Source organism: Mytilus californianus, unplaced genomic scaffold (assembly GCF_021869535.1).
Source record: "Mytilus californianus isolate M0D057914Y unplaced genomic scaffold, xbMytCali1.0.p SCAF_4, whole genome shotgun sequence".
Lineage (NCBI taxonomy): Eukaryota > Metazoa > Mollusca > Bivalvia > Mytilida > Mytilidae > Mytilus > Mytilus californianus.
Window position 1 is genome coordinate 13,397,218 of NW_026262690.1, and position 24,123 is coordinate 13,421,340.

At 32.4% G+C, this 24,123-nt stretch overlaps 2 protein-coding genes across 12 annotated transcripts in view; both read right to left on the reverse strand.

The window, feature by feature from the left end:
• LOC127737499 (ALK tyrosine kinase receptor-like) overlaps positions 1-24,123 on the reverse strand; it is a 131,291-nt gene that overhangs the window by 37,310 nt on the left and 69,858 nt on the right. For all 11 annotated transcript variants that reach the window (XR_007999602.1, XR_007999596.1, XR_007999601.1 and 8 more), the window contains one exon: positions 6,838-6,902. Coding sequence is in view for 2 of the 11 variants with exons in the window: in XM_052248288.1 (XP_052104248.1) it covers positions 6,838-6,902 (65 nt within the window). In the remaining 9 variants the exon portion in view is untranslated. The remainder of the gene's footprint in view (positions 1-6,837; positions 6,903-24,123) is intronic.
• On the reverse strand, positions 3,020-5,346 carry LOC127737504 (uncharacterized). Its single transcript, XM_052248298.1, has 2 exons — positions 4,563-5,346; positions 3,020-4,006 (listed from the first exon to the last, which is right to left on the reverse strand). Exons 1-2 carry the CDS (start codon positions 4,645-4,647, stop codon positions 3,477-3,479), a joined length of 615 nt encoding a protein of 204 aa, XP_052104258.1. The 5' UTR covers positions 4,648-5,346; the 3' UTR covers positions 3,020-3,476.

Here is a 24,123-nt window from a genome sequence, read left to right on the forward strand (position 1 = left end):
CAAATTAAAACATTGTCGCCGGAAACAGCATACCTCTGTCTCGCATTTTGACTCCGTCAAGGCGAGACAAAAACTTAGTCCATCTATCAGAAAAATACTGAAAATATAAAAAAATATATTTTCAAAAGTTTGTTTCAGACATAATCACCTAATAAAAAAAAAAACTTCTAACAAAAGTTTCATAAAATTCAATGAGGGTTTGATAAAGTAATTAATGTGATCTATTTGTTAAATGTAAAGTCCATTTATCAGTGAAATACAGAAAAATGAAACTAATATATTTTTTAAAACTTTTGCCCTGGATACTGTATTTTGGTCTTAAACAAGCTTCTGTCCCAATTTCCTAAAATTCCATGAAGGTTTGACAAAGTTATTGATGTCTAAAAAAAATTTAACCACAGACTGAACCTTAATGTTGACGCCCCCGCGGACATCTATGATCACTATGTCTTGCTTTTGCGACATAAATGTGGCAGGCTTGACAAAAATACATACAGAAAAAAAATGTAGCACATTTCATAAAAAAAGTCTGAAAGATTTAATGAACAATAATAAATTAAATGTGGAATAAAAAACTATAATTCTATTTTCAGAATTTCTCTTATGTAAATAAAAAATATGGCAGACATTAAAAGATAAAATTGACGTGGTGAAAAAGCTGAAAGCTATAGCAATGGCTTTGAATTATTTCAATGAAAAGAGGAAAACTTTTTAGAAAGAAAAAAAAAAAAAAAACAGTTTAATTGGCAGAATTGTCTAAGAGTTTAACAAAAAAAAGGAGATGTGGGTGTTCGTCTATGAAAAAGGCACCACACATAAAAACAAACAAAAAAGACTAGAGGGCTTCACAGTCATCAACAACTATTTTGAACTGATCTTTTTATCCTTTTACTGTAACATTATAAATGTTCACAAAAAATCAATCAAAGCACGAAAGTGCTGTAAAGGCAGTTAATTACAGGTTGTGTGTATTTTAAGTCCAGTTATATCATTATCTTGCATAGTACAGTGTACTTATCAGAGGTGGCTTTCAGTATTTAAGATTTAGAGTTCTCTAATGATATTGAACAAGTTTTATGAATGTCATATTCTGAGCACTATATGAAGGCGATTGTTCTCACTTGATTATGAACTAGTGCATTATGTCCAGTTTGTACCTTTTTTATCTATGTTTATAGTCAAATTAGTTATCAAAGGTACCAGGATTATAATTTAATACGCCAGACGTGTGTTTCGTCTACATAAGACTCATCAGTGACGTTCAGATCAAAATAGTAACAAAGCCAAACAAGTACAAAGTTGAAGAGCATTGAGGACCCAAAATTCCAAAAAGTTGTGCCAAATACGGCTAAGGTAATCTATTCCTTGGATAAGAAAATCCTTAGTTTTTTCATTGGCAATCATAACACATCTCCTTATTTATATAATGATCTATATTCAACGACCTCAGGTACAAAAAAAATGTATGTAACTAAACTATGATGGGAAATCTTTGACTTCTTTCTTTTATATAAACTTTTGATTTGGTACCATAGAACTATGTAGAGTAAATGTACATTGCAACATGTCAACTCTTTCAACTCCAAGCAAAATTATATTTCGAAGCATAAAGTAATTTATGAATGAAAAAAAGGAGTTCTTAATTAAGAAATAAACTGATTCGCTGAGCGCAGCTGGATACACCCGCAGAGGTCCAACCCTGAACAGCTGGGGCAAAAATGGACACAATATTCAAGCATGATACAGGTCTGAATTTGGATTGTAATTAAATATTTGACATATTATAGTTTCTGAATAAATGTAGTCAATGAACTTGAAATCGGTTATATGAATTGAATTTATATTCAATTAAAGATTTCTTGCTGTTGTGCAATACACTGTGCTGTTGCGCAATACTTAATAAATCTGTTGCCAGACTATAAACAAATAAAGTTCAATTTCTTCTCAATGTCATATTTGAAATTTATGAAAATCAATAGGGAGATTACATCAATAGCTATAAATAATTCACCAAAGTTTCATGTGAACTGCTTAAAGCATTTTTGAGTTGTTGTCCAAAAACTGGAAAATCCCCCCTTTTTTAATGAATAAAACCCCATAACTCAGAAATGTAAAATCTAAAATTTATAAAATTCTAAAGGGAGCTTACGGATTGATAATTTAGTCTTAGATGCAAGATTTTTTTATCAGTTGTTAGTGGCTTTGAACTAGCTGTCAGTAACTGCAAGTACTCTCAGATCTGTATTTAGTGTCTTTTTGTTGTTTGGATGTACAACTACCCGACCATGTCCACTTGTATTTGTATTTATCCATCTGATGAGTTTAGCCTCTTTCAACTGATTTTTATAGTTCTTTCTTATATTGTACTGTTACACCACTGTCCCAGGTTAGGGGGAGGGTTGGGATCCCGCTAACATGTTTAAGCCCGCCACATTCTGTATGTACATGTATGTGCCTGTCCCAAGTCAGGAGCCTGTAAAAGTGTAATTCAGTGGTTGTCGTTTGTTTATGTGTTGCATATTTGTTATATTTGTTCATTTTTTTTACATAAAATATGCCGTTAGTTTTCTTGTTTGAATTGTTTTACATTGTCATTTCGGGGCCTTTTATAGCTGACTGTGCGGTATGGGCTTTGCTCATTGTTGAAGGCCGTACTGTGACCTATAGCTGTTAATTTTTGTGTCATTTGGTCTCTTGTGCATGTGTGGAGAGTTGTCTCATTGGCAATCATTCCACATCTTCTTTTTTATATTTACATCAACAGATATAAAAAATTCACCAAAGTCAAGGTGAGGCAACAAAACTTAGTTGTAAGATCTCTGAAATTTTTTACAGGGTACAAGTTTTTCTCATTGTTGAAGATTGTACGGTGACAGTAACACCTGTAACTGCTTAAACCCATTTCTTATGCACTTTAGTTTGATAAACTCACTGAAAATCATACCACATCTCCTTATTTTTATATGCATTACAATTTACATGTGTATGTAATTGTAAATATATATATATCAGAACAAAATTCATTGCGTCACTTTTATTTATGCATCCTTTGGCACAATACAAGTCCTAAAATTACACAACATAAAACAACTAAATGTTATTTCAGATGAAAGTTTTGTTTCAGTTCCATTCATAGGATTTATTAGAATTTTGTATGTTTTGCCAAGTCCAATAATTCGCTCTATGTGACATAGAGACATAGTTGACTAAACCACCAGGTGTCGAACATTCAAGAATTTTCAGTGTTTCTGTTTTTATTTGATGAAAAGGTTGCCTGAGCTCTAGGAGCTTTAGGTTTTATCACGGGATATTCTGTGCTGTCAATAATAATCCAAGTCGTAGGAAACTTTTAATTTGAAGTTGGATGGTGAAAAATACCTGACTAAACCACTAGATGGCCAAGTGTTAGCCTCACACCACTGTTTAGACATAAAAACAATCCATGTATACACAATGTTCTTAACACTAGATTCAATCTAGAATCTAGGCAGTTCAAAGTTGGTTGTATGATGCCTCAATTTCATCAAAGTCATAAAAAACTGATTTTCAACTGACACCCTATCAATTTGAAAATATATGTATCTCAAACAATGTGCTGCTGGACCAAGTGTGGTCAAAACAAATAAAAATTTAGTATACAACTCTAAACCGGTATAAAAATGCATGGCTGTGTCACGTGTCTTCATTTCAAAATTCTCTGCTGAAAACATAGGCATTGATGGTGTTTGCGTAATTCCATCTGTGAAGCTCAACATTAGCTCGGCAGTTGGTGGTGGACAGTCATAAATCCTTTCTGCAGTATGAATGACTTCTTCAGGAAAACCAACTTTACAATCAAAACTTTCCTCTAGATTTCTACTACAATATTCATCAAGTTTAGTTCTTTTGTTTTCACAGGAAACTGCCCTGATTTTTCTTTTTGCGGACGATTCAGTCTCTTGCTTGGTCCAGGAAAATAGGCTGGGAATGGCAGTAGACTTAAGTCTCTGTATGGTGGGTTTGCGCCCTGAAAAAGGTTATAAAACATTAGTTTTTTGATAATTAAATGAACTTCCATTAGCAATGTATACTTTTTACTACCTGGCGAAATATTAACTAGATTTATTCATTACTATGTTTGCCTGATTCAATGTATGTTATGTAAATCCAAAGGACAAACAATGAGAGACTTATGCAACAAACGTACATTGTTTGTACCTAAATAACTATAATATAGATGAGAGCATGTCATTGTTTTGTTCCTGTTAACATTGTCATTGATATTTTTCAAGAAAGTCTATGAGGCATAGCTTATGCATTCCTGTCATTACTACATTAGTATAATTACTGCTAAAATAATTCTCAGTATGATATACCTCTTGTAAGAAATCATTATAATTGTAGCAATCACCAAAAAATCTCAAACAGATCACATTGAATCGTAGTCCAAAAAATTATGACGTCTTGAATTACCCACCCCCTTTTATTCTAAAACGATAATTGCGGTTGTAAACAGACTTTGGTTTATTCGCATGGCGATTACATATATAACTATATATTTCACAAAGAAAATAGAGTTTTACCATGAATAGTTTCCTGCACGTAGTCTTTTTCAGTAAAACGTGCCTTGCAAACAACAGCTGATTGAGATGGACTCCACGATATCATCGTGTTCTCGTCCAATCTGCGTATGGGCCATGGCGTTGATCCAACTTTTCCTTCTTTTTAAGTCATTTGGAAATGCATGTCCTCCTCTTAAATGACATCAAGGTACACAACAACAAGTACTTGGCATCGTTAATTAAAAATATAACCGAAATAGTTGCACAGTGCAGAAACCGGAAGTAGAGGAACAGGATCCGCTACCACGGCGCCACCTATTCAGGAACGATAATTTGCTACTTTATATAACTGCGAAATTACAATAACGTTAGACGGGTTCACGTGCATAAACAGAAATTCGCTTTAAATTGTATAATATAATTCATGTTCAGTCGACCTTTAATTATTATATCAACGACTGAAATGATTTATAAACATCTAGATTGCAGATAACACTCGAAATTTACCCGAGCTCTTTCCACACGGAATTCAAATAATTCTAGTTTGTCAATCGGTTGACTGCTTATAATGCAAAATACTAATATATCAAAAGTTTTTAAAACTAACAAAACACAATGATCGTTTCTCTATTTCCCAATGTAAATGAAATGAAACAAAAAACATTTTATATCGCAATAAGAAGAGGAGAGAATTCAACATTTCCGGATCTACTTGGAGCCTAATGACCCCCCACGTTGATAAGTTGGATATCGCGGAAGGAAGGATTAACCCGGCAACTAGAAAGGCATTAAAGCACTGCCTTTAAAAAATCCAAATTTCAATGAATAAATGATTGACCTAGCTCATGAATATGTCAGGTAGCTTAGGCATTGTTTTGTTTAACACAAATTTTTTCGACAGACATATTACTACCTAGAGCTTATTATAAATGAAAGTGGGAGATATTCGCAGATTTGACCTCAATGTCAGACTTGGCTTCAGATTTAACACCCATGTCAAACATGGCTTCAGATTTGACCTCCAGGTCAGACTCAGCTTCAAATTTGATCTCCACATCTGAGACTCTGCTTCAGATTTGACCTCCATGTCAGACTTTGCTTCAGTTTTGACCTCTATGTCAGACTTTGCTTCAGTTTTGATCTCCATGTCAGACTTGCCTTCAGATTTAACAACAATGTCAGACTTTTCTTCAGTTTTGACCTCCATGTCAGACTTTGCTTCAGTTTTGACCTCCATGTCAGACTTTGCTTCAGTTTTGACCTCCATGTCAGACTTGCCTTCAGATTTAACAACAATGTCAAACTCAGCTTCAGTTTTGACCTCCATGTCAGACTTTGCTTCAGTTTTGACCTCCATGTCAGACTTAACTTCAGATTTAACAACAATGTCAAACTCAGCCTCAGTTTTGACCTTCATGTCAGACTTTGTTCCAGTCTTAACCTCCATGTCAGATTTGCCTTCAGATTTAACACGTGCACAGTCGTCAGACACGGCTTCAGATTTGACCTCCATATCAGACACGGCTTCAAATTTGACCTTTATGTCAGACACGGCTTCAAATTTGACCTCCATGTTAGACTTGGCTTCAGATTTAACCTCCATGTCAGGCTTTGCTTCAAATTTAACACATTTGACCTCCATGTCAGACTTGACTTCATTCTGACCTCCATATCAGATTTGGCTTCAGATGTAACACCCATATCAGACGGCTTCAGATTTGTCCTCCATGTCAGACTGGGCTTCAGATTGACCTCCATATCAAACTCAGCTTCAGATTTGACCTCCATATCAGACTTGGCTTCAGATTTGACCTCCATGTCAGACTGGGCTTCAGTTTGACCTCCATATCAAACTCAGCTTCAGATTTGACCTCCATATCAGACTGGGCTTCAGTTTGACCTCCATATCAAACTCAGCTTCAGATTTGACCTCTATATCAGACTTGCCTTCAGATTTGACCTACATATCAGACCTGGCTTCAGATTTGACCTCCATATCAAACTCAGCTTCAGATTTAACACATATATCAGACTTTATTTTAGATCTGACCTCTATGTCAGATTGGGCTTCAGATTTAACAACCATATCAGACTTGGCTTCAGATTTGACCTGGCTTAGCTTTCGAGGAAACATTAACCTGAAGAGAGGTAGAACTGACCTGCATGTCTGGTTTTATGAATGAATAGAAATTTTTTGAATAAAATTATTGTCTTTTTATAATAAGCATACTTTTCTGTCTAGACAACATGACCACATGTAACAAATGTTTGACATGTCATAATTAACATAAAATACCTCATTATAACAGCTTCCATTAAGAAGTCTAACTCGGCTTGTTCTGTAGTTAGTGCTGGTAAAGTCTGAAAAGAAGAAAGTTTAAGGATTAATATGATTTAGAACAGTTCAGCTTCAGACTATTTTGATTTGAGGCCACTGTTGAGTCATATAACGACAACAATACTTTATGTTAATAGGATTATTCAGTTAGTTATGCAACTAATATTTCATGAGGCCCATCATCTTAAAACAGCATAAAACTTTGTTGAAAAACATAAAATGCAGACATGTAAAGTCACAATACCCTAATTGCACCCACTTTGAAAAATGGCAACTGCATCCAATAGGTCTTCTTAGAGACTTAAAACAATTCGTCTTTTCATCATTTGTCATTATGCAAGTCTTTCAACTTAAAGATACACAAAACAGTCACAGTATATATCAACAGATGAAGACTTCAGTGAAAAAGTAAAATTCATGGAAACTTTCGCATGTAATGTCCACAAAAAGTAAAATTTTGAAAATGAGAAAATAGATACGTTATAGAAATCCATTTCTTACAAAATTGTTCAATATTTTTGAGGTAGGAATTAGCAGCTGACACACCAAGTACCCCACCCTTGTCATATAATTTGAATAATAAAAATACATACTCTATATCATACATTTTTTGACAAAAAATACACCTATAGATATCATGATTACACTTTTTCAAGGAGAGTTTTAAATGATATCAATCTTCCGTTAAAAAAATCACTTTGTTTCTTGAAATCCAGAAAACGTAAAAACAAAATCAAATGATGAATTGTAAAGAACAATTTCTGGTGTTTATAACAAATCTTCTCTCGACAATATTGAAGATTATTTTCTCTGACCTCCATTAACTGTCAATACAACAATATCTTGTTTTATTTTCTAAACTTTCAAAACAAGTCATCTATAGCCAAAACAAGCATCTATAGCCAAAACAACTATTTTGTAGTATATTAAGTATTGTCTGATATTCTATAATGATACGTAGAGTGTAGTATATTAAGTATTGTCTGATATTCTATATATTTGTTAGCTTATTTTTCATGATAACCTTTTTTTTCAAAAGAAATGATATGAGGTTAACAACATTCTGATTAATTGAAAACATCCAATTTATCAAAGTAACTGTGATTTTATTGCTGTAGTTCATCTTGACAGTTGCTACATTTTAATTGATATAGAGAGTTTTTTAGTACAATTTCATTACTTCAACAATAAAATGCCATGTCTAAAAAATACATGAATAGATTATGGTTTGACTAAGGCTTCTGGTAGTTGTGCTTTAGTGCATTTTCAATATAATGTTTACTACAAGCTTTTTACTTAAGAAGGATGTATTCTTCTGACGTTTCAGTCTCGTTGAAATCTCGTTCTGGAATTATTTCCAAAACATGTGATACAAGTGAAAAATATCAATGAATTTAAAAAATGTTATAATCAAACTCAACTCTGTGAAAAAAATTGTGTATTTACAATAAGTAGTTTTTGAGTAATAAATTTTTCAAATTTTATTACCAATCAAGACAGTCTTTTTAAACAAAATTTTGAGAAAATGGGTGAGGGGTACAAGAAATGATTTTACCAGAAACATATACATCCCATATTACTTTTTTCTTTTCAAATTTCTTAGATATGTAATTTTTCAATCATTTATAACAAAGAAGTTGAAATATTATGCATTTTGTTCTTAAAATGGAGAAAAATCTCAAATTTACAAAATTGACAGCATGGTAAATTTGACATGAAAAAGCCTCAAAATATGATAAAACTTTCTTATATTAACACCTACCTAAAGTTTTTTGAAGTTTAATTTATTCAGATTGGTCCACTTCATCTTTATTGAAAGTATGAAAAAAAGTTTAATTGTGGGACTGTGATTTTTTTAACGATAATAGCCCAAAAATGGGTAAAAATTGATGAAAAATGGGAAAATCATCAAAATTGGGTACTTTCAAAGGGCCGTAGCAAAAAAAGAAGTGCACCTGCCATATGAATTTTTCTTCACCAATTATTTTTTTACAGTCATATAAACCCAAAAATCAGGTTAAGAAAAAAGTTTAATTCTAGAAATTTTTGGCTCCTCAGAGGTGTACATCCATAACAGAATATAAAATTGACTGTTTCTAAGATATGCCTTTTTCTCTTTTAAATGCCTTTTAAATGAAAATATTAAACATATTATAGGAACTAGCTTATTTGAATTACATTTTACCAACACATAGGTAAGATAGAAAATCCTTATTGTTTGTATGGTTTGGGTACGTCAGGACATTACATATCTATTTTCATATTTTACTGTGTTTCAATACGTAAGCTAGATTTCCCCTAACCTTTACTGAATATCATCCACCAGTATACCACAATTTTCACAGATCCAATAAGTTTTCCATAGAATTTCCTTATTTTAAAAAATATTTACAGACCAGAGGCGGATTTATGGGCTTGCCCCCTAATGGAGCTACATATATGGTTAAAACAAGCACCACTCATAAAGCTTCTATTTGGATTGTTATTACATTCTTAAAACAGTCGATGGCATGCTTTTAGTTACTTTAAAATGAATATAACAAACATTCAAGTTTGAATTCATCATTGATTTTTGAAAGACAAACAGACTCGGATCCTCTTTTAAAAAGGGCAGTTGATAAATATGTATATAAATCTGAGTATGGTCATAGAAACATTCTAGATTCTCAACCAAACAGCCCAGGTTTAAGCAGATTTTTTTAAAGCCAAACCAAAATTATTTTGATTTCATACCCTTTTTTCTTTTTGCTAGGTTTTACAAAAATTAAAAATAACACCCCTCTTTAGTTGTTAGACGAGAATCTCAGAATTTTTATACTGGCCTTAACACAATTATCTAACAAATTTTGATACCAAGTATACAAATGAAGTTTCGTGTGACTGTCGTAACCTTTACAGTGAACTTCAATTTAATGCTTGGTTCAACTGTACTAAATTGTTACTATGAAGAATCTTTAAGTTACTTCGTAGCTAGGCATTTTAAGATGATCTTATTCCAACATTTATGTACACTTATCTGAATAGTTGAAGAAAAAAAAAAAAAAAAAACTTGAGAGGAAAGAACGAACAGCTGGCAAACAAAAATGTCCATGCTTTCAAGTTTTCTTAATGGGAATATCACACCACAATTTCCCTATAAATCTCTTCAAATCATTGCACTTATATATATAATTGATATAAACAATTTCTACATTTTTCGTTAGATGAAATCTGCCTGAAGTATATTACTCCTACTATACATAATGGTAAAAATAAGATTATCTTTCTCCTAGTTAACCAATGAAACATCTTAAATCTTTTACCTCCTCATCGCACTGCATGATGGACATAATGATTTTGAGCTATAAGTGACCAGAACTCAACTTAAAAGATAATACCACAAGAAGCTAAGCACTATCATCTTGCCTATGATACATTGTAAACTTTCTACTATTTGAGAAGGCTTCAGAAAACTGATTAGCTCTGAACCTTATTATGTGTCAATTTGGAATATCAGCACATTTGTTCTTGACCTCGTTACACTGGTTTTAAAATCCTTCATATGAACATGTCCAGTTGGGCTTTAACCTTCAAAATCATCTTAAATGTGGTTAGTTTTACTGAAGTTTTCTGTGTAATAGATGTGGTCTTTTATTGGTGTTTTATCTAATTATTTTCATTGTTGTCTATTCCTACTTTGATTTCTGATATTGCCCCCTCAGTATATAGTGATATGTTTCATGCTTCTCACTCCTTTCTCTTAGTATCAAGGAAATCTTATCATGGATGGTAGCACATATAGTACTGATCAATGTATTCACAAATTAATTAATCCTGATGTCCATTTCTTTTGTTATTGTCTTATCAGGATATTAATAGTAAAAATTTCTGTTATTGTTTTGTCATTCTAAACAGTGTGACAATAATAAGTGTCAATAAATTGCTTTGCTGAGTGCAGCTTGATACAACCGCAGAGGTCCAACCCTGAAAAGTTGGGGAAAATATGGATACAATATTCGCGCTTGATACAGGTCTGAATTTGGATTGTAATTAAATAATTGACACATAATAGGTTTCTGACACAGAATAACTGTAGTCAAAGAACTTAGCTTTTGTGCAATACACTATGCTGATGCATATTGACCCAACCCCCCACCTCCCCCAAAAAAAACTTTTATCCCCCCCCCCCTTTTGCCCTCTTTTTTGCAAAAAAAAAAAAAAAAATATTTGAAGAATTTTCTTTTTAATTTTGAAATCTGAAATGCCACCCCCCCCCCCCCCCCCCCCCCCCCCATTTTCCCTTTTTCCAAAAAATTTTCATTCCCTCAAGATATGGTCATAATCCCAATTCAAATTTCTAATGGAGTTTGCAACTATAATTACCCATTTAAATACATCATAAAAGTCTTAAAATAGAAAATGACATATGGCTAAAATTAATATTAATGAATAGTAACTTCTAATTAAATTGACAGCTAATCACCTCAAGACAATACAAAATTTCTTTATACATAATTTACAAGCAGTGTAAGGGAGGTAATCCAAAATTGCACAACATTGTTCTTTAAATGTGATTGGATTACCTCCCTTACACTGCTTTTAAATTGTCTTAATTGTCCACTAACCAGGAAACCCTTGTTTTTCCCCCTTTTTTTGCCCCTAATTCCTAAATGGTTTGAGCCATAACCCCAAAAGTTAATCCTAACCATCCCTTTGTGTTATGAAAACTTGTGGTATAATTTCAGAGAGATTAATACACTTAAACACAAGTTATTGTCTGGAAACTAGAAAAATGCTTATTTTGACCCCTTTTGGGCCCTTAATTCCTAAACTGTTGGGACCATAACCCACTGAATCAATCCAAACCATCCTTTTGTGGTTTCAAACCTTGTGTATAAATTTCATAAAGATCCATTCAGTTAAACTAAAGTTATTGTCCGGAAACCAAGTGTCTTCGGACAACGACGACGACAACGTGATACCAATATACGACTGCAAAATTGTTTTTGGGGTCGTATAAAAATTCATTTAGTATGCGATATCAGAGACATATAATACAAGAGATTCGCAACTGTAGTAGAGTCTATATAACAGCCAATAAAATGACGTGGCCACTGGAAAGCCGATTATTTCGATGGATTTATGGGTAAAAACCCGCTATCGTGTGAAAAAGGTTCTAAGCTTCACGATTTTTCTAATGGATAATGCCGATACCTTTCACAGCTAAAGCATGCAAATATATTTAAAAGTTACAAAAAACTAATTCTAATCATTTGTTATTGATAAAATGTTTTCTAATGATGAAATTAATCAAATACAAACAAATTAAAACTCGGCCCATTTTACTTCACCTCCTATTGCCAGATAAACCATTTGATCTCCCAATTTTTTTCTTAAAACTTGGAAATATGCTAATAAATATATAATTTTATGGGGTAATAATACTCCTAAATTTTGTTTCGTGAAAATAAGACTATTTTTGTAAAATTTGATCCAATAGTGTTTTTTTTCTTTCAAAATTATCAACAAATGTGGCGATTTTTTCTTATTGATACCTGAAGCCAGCTGTGCTGGTACTATCATTTTATCTCGTAAAACTTGGAAATGTGCGAATAAATATTCAATTGTATGGGGCTATATTACTCTCAGATGTTATATGTCGTGAAAATAAGACCAGTTTCGTAAAATTTGATCAAACAGTTATTTCTAAAAATATCAACAAAGGTGACTATTATTTTGTTATTTATACACAAAGCCAGCTATGCTAATTTTATCAATCTGTTTCGTCGAAACTAGAAATTTACAAATAAATATGTCATATTATGGGGATATATATTACTCCCAAGTTTTTCTTTTTCTTTTCATTTCTTTTTTTTTTTTTTATTAATTTTAAACTGGCTAAATATTGAAATTGTTCATGGAAAAATTTCCTTAAATCAGTCCTTCATTTTTGTGCACTATGAAATTTATAGCCTGCATTTTGTTAGGCAATTTATTCATTTTTCATTCTGTTGATGGCAAAGTTGTTTATTTTCTCCTATTCTGAAGTTATTTTTTTTTTTTTTTTTTTAGGGTGCCAAAGATGAACGAATGCAGTAAATTTACAAAAGGAGTAAAATTTTCCTAGTAAAAGAAACCTTCTGCTGGTCGTAATATTATGAATGAGCTTCATGCATCTGTTGTCGTTTCAGACTACGCTTCTCATTCAAAACATGAACCTAATTCATTTTTAAATTAAAATCGTATTGAGGACATTTCAATGGTGACTCCAAAAGATATATATATATTTGATAATAAAAGATTTTGTTTACACCAAGGATTTGTATATGTATACACATAAACAATCTTACTTTTAAACTGCCATCTCTTTACCCCAGAATAAAAAAGACAAAAACCACTACAAATGATTAAAAGACAAAAACCACTACAAATGATTGTCTCCTGGAAATAAGGTTATAAAATACTTTTTAAATAGTGTCTTTCATGTTGCTTTGATGTATGACCTTGGCTCCCACTTCAATGTTGTGTTTTTTTATAGATTTTTTGTTGCTTCTAGGACACACATATCCATCTATGTATGCAGTATTGTCAATTGTTTTTGTTGGTGGGTGACTCTCGCTTATGTCTTCGTCACTTTCACTATCAACAAAGAGTTCGTAATCAGTTTATTCAACTAGGAGAATATCTAAGTCGTAACTATTAAGATTGTCATCCCACGAAATAAAATCGGAATTTTCCATATTGCGTGCACATGAATGAAGCTTTATTCAAATGAGAAATTAATTGTAATTTTCTTAAATATTAATTCTCAATACACACTTCGAACATGAAGAAACCATAAATTTACCGACAATCATTTAAAAAAAAACTCAATGCAAGCCTATGATGAAACTCAAACAACACTTAGAAATCAAACATTTACAGACAATCCTACAGAAAAAATCAATGCAAGCCCAATAAATGATGACTATAAAAATAAATGAAATTTTAATAATTTATAAATATCAAGAATAAAAAACAAAGCCTATCATGATTAACAATTAATTAACAAATAAATTAAGTTTTTTTCCACATTAATTAATTTTACATTTTGTGAATTGTATTTTTGGAAAGAGTGTGGACACCTGTGGTGTAACAACTTCTTGTTTACAAGGTGTCAATTAAAACTCATTATTTATAACATGTTCGTGATTTACCTGGTCATCGAATAATTCAAACCTAATATACATGTCACACTGTGAAATTATGTCTCCGAGACAGGTGTATATTCAATAGAAACCCATTATGTAACTATCAAATAAAATAAACTCTGGCACAATTTATCAAGTGTTAATTATTTAATATCAGTTTTTTTAATACAATATCAAATTATATCTCTTTTTCAATAATACAAATCTAAAATCAAAATTACATTAAATTAAATAATTATATATGTACTCAAATTATTGAATCAATTATGATAAATTTAACACTGAAACAGTTTATGTTATGCTTAAACATTCGTCCTTACTTCGAGTACTTTTAATACTTTTATTAATGACTTTATTACCTAAGGAGATCTCGCGAGGTTTAACTAGTGGCCGCGTGTTATTACGGGATGTTGCCGAGTTGCGAATCTCTTGTATTATATGTCTCTGGCGATATGGAAGCATTAAAAATCCCTTCTCTGCATCATAATAACTAACAAGAAATCATAAATATAGAGTACCATATCAAAGAGAAATCATAAACTATACAGTACCATATCAAAGAGAAATCATAAACTATACAGTACCATATCAAAGAGAAATCATAAACTATACAGTACCATATCAAAGAGAAATCATAAACTATACAGTACCATATCAAAGAGAAATCATAAACTATACAGTACCATATCAAAGAGAAATCATAAACTATACAGTACCATATCAAAGAGAAATCATAAACTATACAGTACCATATCAAAGAGAAATCTCATGTGGGACTTATATTTAACTATGCACTTTATAAAAATTAAGAATTTCAAACAAGGTATCATATATTTCTTTATCTTGAACTCTGATAGGGACATAAATTGATTGTAAACCATTTGAATTTGATTGAGGATTCCACAATAAGAAAAGACAACAATTGACAAGATTTCTGACAGGCACATTAACAGGTGGTGATGTCCAACTGGTTTTTCATAAATCTCCAATAAAAAAAAAAACTAAATATGTTTATATTTTTCAGTACTACAATTTCCTATGACAAATCTGATAAAATCATGCTGAGCCTAGAAGATTGATTCAACATGAAAATGTCTATCAACCAGGATAAATTCAACAAATTTTAATGATACAAATTATTCTGTTTATAAGAAAGAATGGATATTGTTAACATTAATTTTGTTTGTAATCAATAACAGTGTGTAAAGGAAACAATCTGTGAATGCCAGTAGCTAAGTTCTGGGGTCAAGGACATAAAGAATGAGAATCAAAGACAATATTGACATATTAGAGTGTTGAATATCATTCCCGGAAATGATTCCTCCCACTTCATATGTCTTTAATATCTTAATGGAAGGTCTTTTACTTTACCATTATATCTATTAATCAGTCCATCATAAAAGGCTGTGTCATTAATTTTCTACCATTTAAACTTTTCCAAAAAGGTCAACTCAAAAATGAGTTCAATCTCGTATGATGACAACCAATCCTATGAAGTTTAAGAGCTTTCTGTCAAATCTCTCACAGATTTTGCGTTCACAAGATATTACAGTAGTAAAACAAAAGTTCACTCACTACAATATCTCACCTGTTTTACTGATAATTAGTTTGAAGTTGGAAAACTTAATTTGGTACGACAGACATGTGTTTTGTCTAGGTTAGTCTATAAAAAGGTATATACTATGAAATTTAGAGCGAGGGGCTTGCCCCGAGCTCTTAATTTCATAGTATATACCTTTTCATAGACTATCCAATTTAGCAAATATTTACAACTCGAGTAATCTTTTAATTGGTCTATTGATAGTTTATTTTGGCTGACTACTTGTATCACAGGTGTTTGTAAAACGGAGCTCATTAACGAAGTTTTGTAAATCTACTCACTAGTATCATTGTAAAATATGTGATTTCAAAAGGCCCTTGACTCCAGAATGAAAAGATGGTAGCTGCTGGTGTAAGTATGTATATTGATATAAAGTGGTGTTTCACTATACATGTTCTTCTTACATGGTAAGATGACCAAATAAATTGACCAAAAGCAGGCAATAATTAAATTGCAGTGGAAGCTTTACATGTTTTGAAAACATTTTTTAATTTCACTAAAAACTAAAGCTATAATAAATTTGAAACATATAGATAGTTTGTCCCCATAGATATAGTCTAGCAGATAGGCATTAAAAAGCAACTATCAATAGATCAGAGATTATAGGTTTTGTGTGGTTTTTTTTTTTTTTATTATTTCAAAGTAAAAACTAAAAGATTTATCAGAATATGTTTATATATATAATTGGCACATTATCTTCAGACATAATCACAATTTTTCAATTCATGACATCGTCCTGAACATGCATGAAATATTTGCCACTGGAAATTAAGCAACCGATAATCAATAAATCAATCAATTCATGACGAAATAGATCACCTACCTTAAGAAAGTTTAAAAAATTATCACCAAGTTGCTTTAATTTCCCTTCACAAGGTTTCATAGTACACACTTTTTTGTGTACAAAGTAATTGCATGGATGATACATTATTACATTATCATAATTTTAAGATATCGTTGTACTCTAATCAAGGTATAAAGAACCATATGTATTACCCTTTATTTAAATGAAAGAAATAGCAATTATCAAAAACATTTTTTAGATCCAAAGATTTTAATAGCAGGATATTTAAAAATCAACGTGAAAACTAATTACAAACTATTTAATTTAATTTGGAACACAGCATTTTATTTCAAAACAGCCAGCGGCAATTTTTGATTTAAATATCTTCATTATGATACAATGAAATCTTACCCTTGTGGTCATTCATGTGTAGTTACTTAGTACACGGGAAAAGTATGTACTATGAAAATTAGAAGGCAAATATAAGCAATTTGATTGGACGAGAAGTTGTAAGTATGTGCTAAGTCTACATACAAGTCTTTACAACAAAGGGTCAACTCTAATTATCAAATAGACTTAACACAATTAATGATCCATGCAATTAAGGTCAAGGTCAAATCAGCCCTACCACACACTGCACACAGACATGCACATCTTGCAATCATTCCATACACGAAATAAAGTTGGTAAACTCCTTAAAGTATCTGAGAAAAAGACCTATCCCTGAAAACTTAACATTGACCGATGAACTATGAAAATGAGGTCAAGTTCATATGAACCTTGCCAGACTACCATGTACACCGTACAATCATTCCATACACTAAATATAGACGACATACTGCTTATAGTATCTGTGAAACAGACCTATTCCAAAAACTTAACATTATCCAATGAAAAGAGGCCAAGGTCAGATTGACCATGCCAAATTAACAATTGCATTTTCAATGAAAACTTACATCTTTGTTCATTAGGTATGAAGCATCCAGATCTTCTAACATTCAAACATTCAACAGTCCACAATATATAGAAAAATACTAAGATTTTGAGAAATAAAATTTGTCCTTATTTCATGTGATCAGCAGTAGAACTTTATAATATTATTTTACTCTCATGTCCAAATAAGAACCAAAGCAAACGGACATCTTTCACAGCTGTACTGAAGTTCATGACCCTGAGGATAGTCAGCTGACAAGGAAGAAAGAGGATTAATGAATGCAAGACTTTGAAAGCTGATTAACTTAAAGGGTTATTACCTTTATATTATTTTACGCTCATGTCCAGATAAGAACCAAAGCAAATGGACATCTTTCACATCTGTACTGAAGTTCATGACCCTGAGGATAGTCAGCTGACAAGGAAGTGAGAGGATTAATGAATGCAAGACTTTGAAAGCTGATTAACTTAAAAGGTTATTACCTCATGGATTATCACGGTATGAAACAATGGTAAGTTTATCTTTCATACGTATAGAAACAATGGTCGGTTTATCTACATTAAAGCATAAGCTGAATAAAAGCACCTACTTCAAATGTCATTAAGCTGATTTAAAACAACCCACAACCACTGTGTGAATCACCTTAAAAAAACTACCCACAACCATTGTATTTTAATCAAAACTACCCACAACCATAGTATTTTAATCAAAACTACCCAAAACCATTGTATGAATCAAAACTTCCAACAACCATTGTATGAATCAAAACTACCAAAACTACTGTATGAATCAAAACTACCAACAACCATTATGTGTATCAATTCTACCCACAACCATTATATGTATCAAAACTACCAACAACCATTATATGATGTAAAACTACCAACAACTATTGTATGATTCAAAACTACCAACAACCATTATATGAAGTAAAACTACCAACAACCATTATATAAAGTTAAATTACCAACAACAATTGTGTGTATCAAAACTACCAACAACCATTAAGTGTATCAAAACTACCAACAACCATTATATGATGTAAAACTACCAACAACTATTGTATGAATCAAAACTACCAACAACCATTATATGGAGTAAAACTACCAAAACCATTGCATGAAGTAAAACTACCCAGAACCATTGTATGAAGTAAAACTACCAAGAACCATTGTATGAAGTAAAATTACCCAGAACCGTTGTATGAATGGAAAACTAATGATAGACAGGCTTGTGAGTAATGAAGAATCAAGACAGACAGGTTTGTGACTAATAAAGAATCAAGACAGATATGCTTGTGACTTATGAAGAATCAAGACAGATATGCTTGTGAGTAATGAGGAATCAAGACAGACATACTTGTGACTAATGAAGAATCAAGACAGACAGGTTTGTGACTTATAAAGAATCAAGACAGATATGCTTGTGACTTATTAAGAATCAAGACAGATATGCTTGTGAGTAATGAAGAATCAAGACAAACATGCTTGTGACTAATGAAGAATCAAGACAGACAGGCTTGTGACTAATGAAGAATCAAGACAAACAGGCTTGTGACTAATGAAGAATCAAGAGGAATCAAGACAGCCATGCTTGTGACTAATAAAGAGTCAAGACAGACAGGTTTGTGACTAATAAAAAGTCAAGACAGATATGCTTGTGAGTAATGAAGAATCAAGACAAACATGCTTGTGACTAATGAAGAATCAAGACAGACAGGTTTGCCACTAATCAAGAGTCAAGACAGATATGCTTGTGAGTAATAAAGAATCAAGACAGACATGCTTGTGACTAATGGAGAATCAAGACAGACAGGTTTGCCACTAATAAAGAGTCAAGACAGATATGTTTGGGAGTAATGACGAATCAAGACAGACATGCTTGTAACTAAAGAGGAATCAAGACAGACATGCTTGTGACTAATGAAGAATCAAGACAGACTGGTGTGTGACTAATAGAGAATCAAGACAGACAGGCTTGTGGCTAATGAAGAATCAAGAGGAACATACTTGTGTCCTGTACCAAGTCAGGAAAATGGCCATTGTTATATTATAGTTCTTTCTGTGTGTGTTACATTTTAATGTTGTGTTTCTGTTGTGTCGTAGTAGTTCTCTTATATTTGATGTGTTTCCCCCAGTTTTAGTTTGTAACCCGGATTTGTTTTTTTCTCAATCGATTTATGAATTTCGAACAGCGGTATACTACTGTTGCCTTTATTTGTGACAAAAGAGGAATCAAGAGGGACATACTTGTGGCTAATGAAGAATCAAGACAGACAGGCTTGTGACTAATGAAGAATCAAGACAGACAGGCTTGTGACTTATAAAGAGTCAAGACAGATATGCTTGTGAGTAATGAAGAATCAAGACAGACATGCTTGTGACTAATGAAGAGTCAAGACAGACTGGTGTGTGACTAATAGAGAATCAAGACAGACAGGCTTGTGGCTAATGAAGAATCAAGAGGAACATACTTGTGTCCTGTACCAAGTCAGGAAAATGGCCATTGTTATATTATAGTTCTTTCTGTGTGTGTTACATTTTAATGTTGTGTTTCTGTTGTGTCGTAGTTCTCCTCTTATATTTGATGTGTTTCCCTCAGTTTTAGTTTGTAACCCGGATTTGTTTTTTTCTCAATCGATTTATGAATTTCGAACAGCGGTATACTACTGTTGCCTTTATTTGTGACAAAAGAGGAATCAAGAGGGACATACTTGTGGCTAATGAAGAATCAAGACAGACAGGCTTGTGACTAATGAAGAATCAAGACAGACAGGCTTGTGACTTATAAAGAGTCAAGACAGATATGCTTGTGAGTAATGAAAAATCAAGACAGACATGCTTGTGACTAATGAAGAATCAAGACAGACAGGTGTGTGACTTATAAAGAGTCAAGACAGATATGCTTGTGAGTAATGAAGAATCAAGACAGACATGCTTGTGACTAATGAAGAATCAAGACAGACATGCTTGTGACTAATGAAAAATCAAGACAGACAGGCTTGTGACTTATAAAGAGTCAAGACAGATATGCTTGTGAGTAATGAAAAATCAAGACAGACATGCTTGTGACTAATGAAGAATCAAGACAGACAGGTGTGTGACTTATAAAGAGTCAAGACAGATATGCTTGTGAGTAATGAAGAATCAAGACAGACATGCTTGTGACTAATGAAGAATCAAGACAGACAGGTGTGTGACTTATAAAGAGTCAAGACAGATATGCTTGTGAGTAATGAAGAATCAAGACAGACATGCTTGTGATTAATGAAGAATCAAGACAGACAGGTGTGTGACTTATAAAGAGTCAAGACAGATATGCTTGTGAGTAATGAAGAATCAAGACAGACATGCTTGTGACTAATGAAAAATCAAGACAGACAGATGTGTGACTAATGAAGAATCAAGACAGATAGGTGTGTGACTAATGAAGAATCAAGACAGACAGGTGTGTGACTAATAAAGAATCAAGACAGACAGGTGTGTGGCTAATGAAGAATCAAGAGGAACATACTTGTGACAAAAGAGGAATCAGGAGGGACATACTTGTGACAAATGAAGAATCAAGACAGACAGGTTTGTGACTTATAAAGAGTCAAGACAGATATGATTGTGACTAATGAAGAATCAAAACAGACAGTGAGTGAGGCTTGTGACTAATGAAGATTGTGATTGACAGACTGAAGACAATATTTTGTTTGTCACTATAACACATGCCATCTCTAACAAAAAAGTTAAAAAGATATCAATCAGGCTTAGGTGAGAGTTAAACTAGATGTGTCAGAACGACATGAATTGCCCCGCTTGCAAAAAAAGCTTGAAGCCATTTTAAGGAGTGGAAAATAGAGAATGAAAGTCTGTATACATGTTATTTTCATGAAATTTTCAAATTCCAAAGCAAATAATCTAGAAAAAAATCCGCGGAGCTGAACCAAACATAAACTCGATCTGTAACTCAATATAGAGGACTCACATACTAAAAATCAGCTCAATATGTGAAGGTGTTTAGAAAAATAGTCTGTATAACTGCTATTTTCATGAAATTTTCAAGTCCAAAGCTAATTTCAGCAATAACCAATGGAGTGTAACCAAATGAAAACTCGATCTGTAACTCATCATAGTAGACTCACATACTAAAAATCAACTTAATATGAGAAGGCGTATAGGAAAAAAGTCCATATAACTGTTCGTTGCAGGTAGACAGAATGACGGAACGATGGAGTGGGGGGGCCTGGTTGGCCTAATGGTCTAGGACGTTGGTTTACTTCAATGACCACTAGCCTATCACTGATACATGACTCCTGGCTTTGTATGTTTACAAAAATGCCAGGGGTGTGCTCGATTTGTATGTGACAAGGTTTGTCAGTTTACTTCCCGACGTTAAGCAACAATTAATTAATCAATGTGATTTTTAATATACAACCAAAACACTGTCAAAATCTATATGACTCTTGCAAAAGTCCACATATTAAACATTACATGTCAATTCAATCTGTCTATTAAAGAGAACAATTGCCTTGTCAATTAACAAAACTTAACAAGAAGTGGTTTTATAGTTTAATTTTTCTCTTTGAAGAAAACATGCACTTTATATTACTAACTAATGTAAGTGACAGAAGATGCTTTCTCTGTAATTGCATCTACTGGCAGGTGTCTTCCATCTTCCATTTTGTTCCTTTTAATATAAATACTACCAAATAATGTTATTACTTTTGGACTCATTACTTTTCATTGAATAGCGCCAGGTTGCTATTTTAAGTCTTTCTTCTTTATAAGTATTCTGAAAGTCTTAGTATTCTGACATTAAAAATATTAGTTATATTAAATAATTTCTTTCAGGAGATGTTCTACAAGGGAAAGTGTTCGTAAGATTACAGCTTTCATGTCAGTTGCACATCAAGTTTCCTTACTATGACAGCAATATTGGAAGACCAGATGTATGTGCTCATTGTGGTATGGCTCCTGCAGAAAAATCACAGGAAACGACTCAGAATTATCGAATAGTACTTCCAGTTTGCCATTTATGTGTGGATAGTGGCAAAATCCAATAAAAAATTGAATGATTTTATGTGGACTTTGAAATAGCTCCTCTGACAATTTATTACACACGTTTTGAATAGTTACAAACAGTTTTCTATTCTTCTGTTGACTAAATTAATTGAGTTGTTTTTCATAATAATCATAATAATAATTTTCTATTTAAAGAGGGTTACACAGTTAGCTATAAAACTAATCTTCCCTGAGGCCCTCATGAAATACATTGAAATATAACAAACACAGAATTACAAAATAATCAAACAAAACACACACATAAGAAAAATAAAATAAGAAATTGTTATGAAATATACAATTTTCAAAACAGGTAAAAAGAAAAGAACAGAGTTCCAATGTCCCCCACATTGCACATATTTTATCTGTTCCGTCCAAGGACAATAACTAAAAAAAAACTTTTTTTGTTCTTTAAAACTTTTTAAAATTATCTTACAAGCAAGTTGAAGACTTGAGAGCAGTTTCGGATACATTCAATATTTCCAAGGGAAACTTATGGAACGCCACAGCTGTCTTATGTGGAACTCTGATTTTACTTTATGTTGTTTTATTATTACTTGATGATATTTTGTCTTAACTTAATATGGTTTTGACATTACGTAATGATGTTTTGATATAACTCAATATGGAATAGTCATTACTTAATGATATTTCGATATTACACGATATGGTTTCGTATTGACTTGATATAGTTTTGTCATAACTCAATATGGTTTTGTCATTACTCGATGTGGTTTCACCATTATTTGATGTGATTGTGTCATTAGTCAATGTGGTTTTAACATTACTTGATGTGAATGTGACTTAACGTTATGTAGTTGTTTCATTACATGATGTGGTTTTGTTATTTTGTAATGATGATTTGCCTATTTTTTATATGGTTTTAACATTACGTAATGATGTTTCAAAATTTGACGATTTTACACTACATGATGTGTTTGTTTCATTATTTGATGTGGTCCTGTCATTCTTTGATGTGGTTATCCCATTACTTGATGAGGTAAAATCACGTGACCAATTCGGAAAAACCTGTTCTATTTTTAGATAGATTTCCATGTTGTATGTGCCTTGGATGAGTGTGGCCATCCATCGAATTAGAGTTCAAATTAAAGTTCGGGTTACTGTTTGAGTTATACTTTGAGTTAGTCTTCGATTTCGAATTCATGTCATTATTAGAATTAAAGTTTTAGTTAGCATTGAGTTTCGAGTTGGACTTCGAGTTTGAGTCACATTTAAAGAGTTCTAGTTACAACATTAAATTTGAATCACTTTTTGAGTTTGAGTAAGATTCGAATTTAAGTCTCATTTAGATTAATTAAGATTTTGAGTTGAAATTCGAGCTATCTTATATGAGTTCGTAATTAAATTTTTCTATCGCGGAACAAGGACTTTGCTCGGGCTTCCGAAAAGAGGGCTCCTGTGTATGCGTACAAAAGATAAACAATGTTACAGTATACAAACGCAACATAAAAGTTGAAATAAAGTTAGATGTGGTGTGATTGACAATGAGACAACTATCCACCAGAGTTTAAATGCAGTGGGTGTAAGAAATCATATATAGGCAACCGTACAGCCTAAAACACACCGTATAGTCAGCTACAAAAGGCCACCATGCACCATGTGAAAAAATTCAAATGACAAAACAAACGGTCTTATTTATATTTAAACAATCTACAAAAAAAAATGGCACACATTTATACAATGACAAC

Coding starts and splice junctions, on each gene's coding strand:
- LOC127737504 (XM_052248298.1), bottom strand. CDS start 4,647: ATGATATCGTGGAGTCCATCTCAATCAGCTGTTGTTTGCAAGGCACGT. Junction 4,007..4,562: donor CGTGCAGGAAACTATTCATG/GTAAAACTCTAT, acceptor AACCTTTTTCAG/GGCGCAAACCCACCATACAG.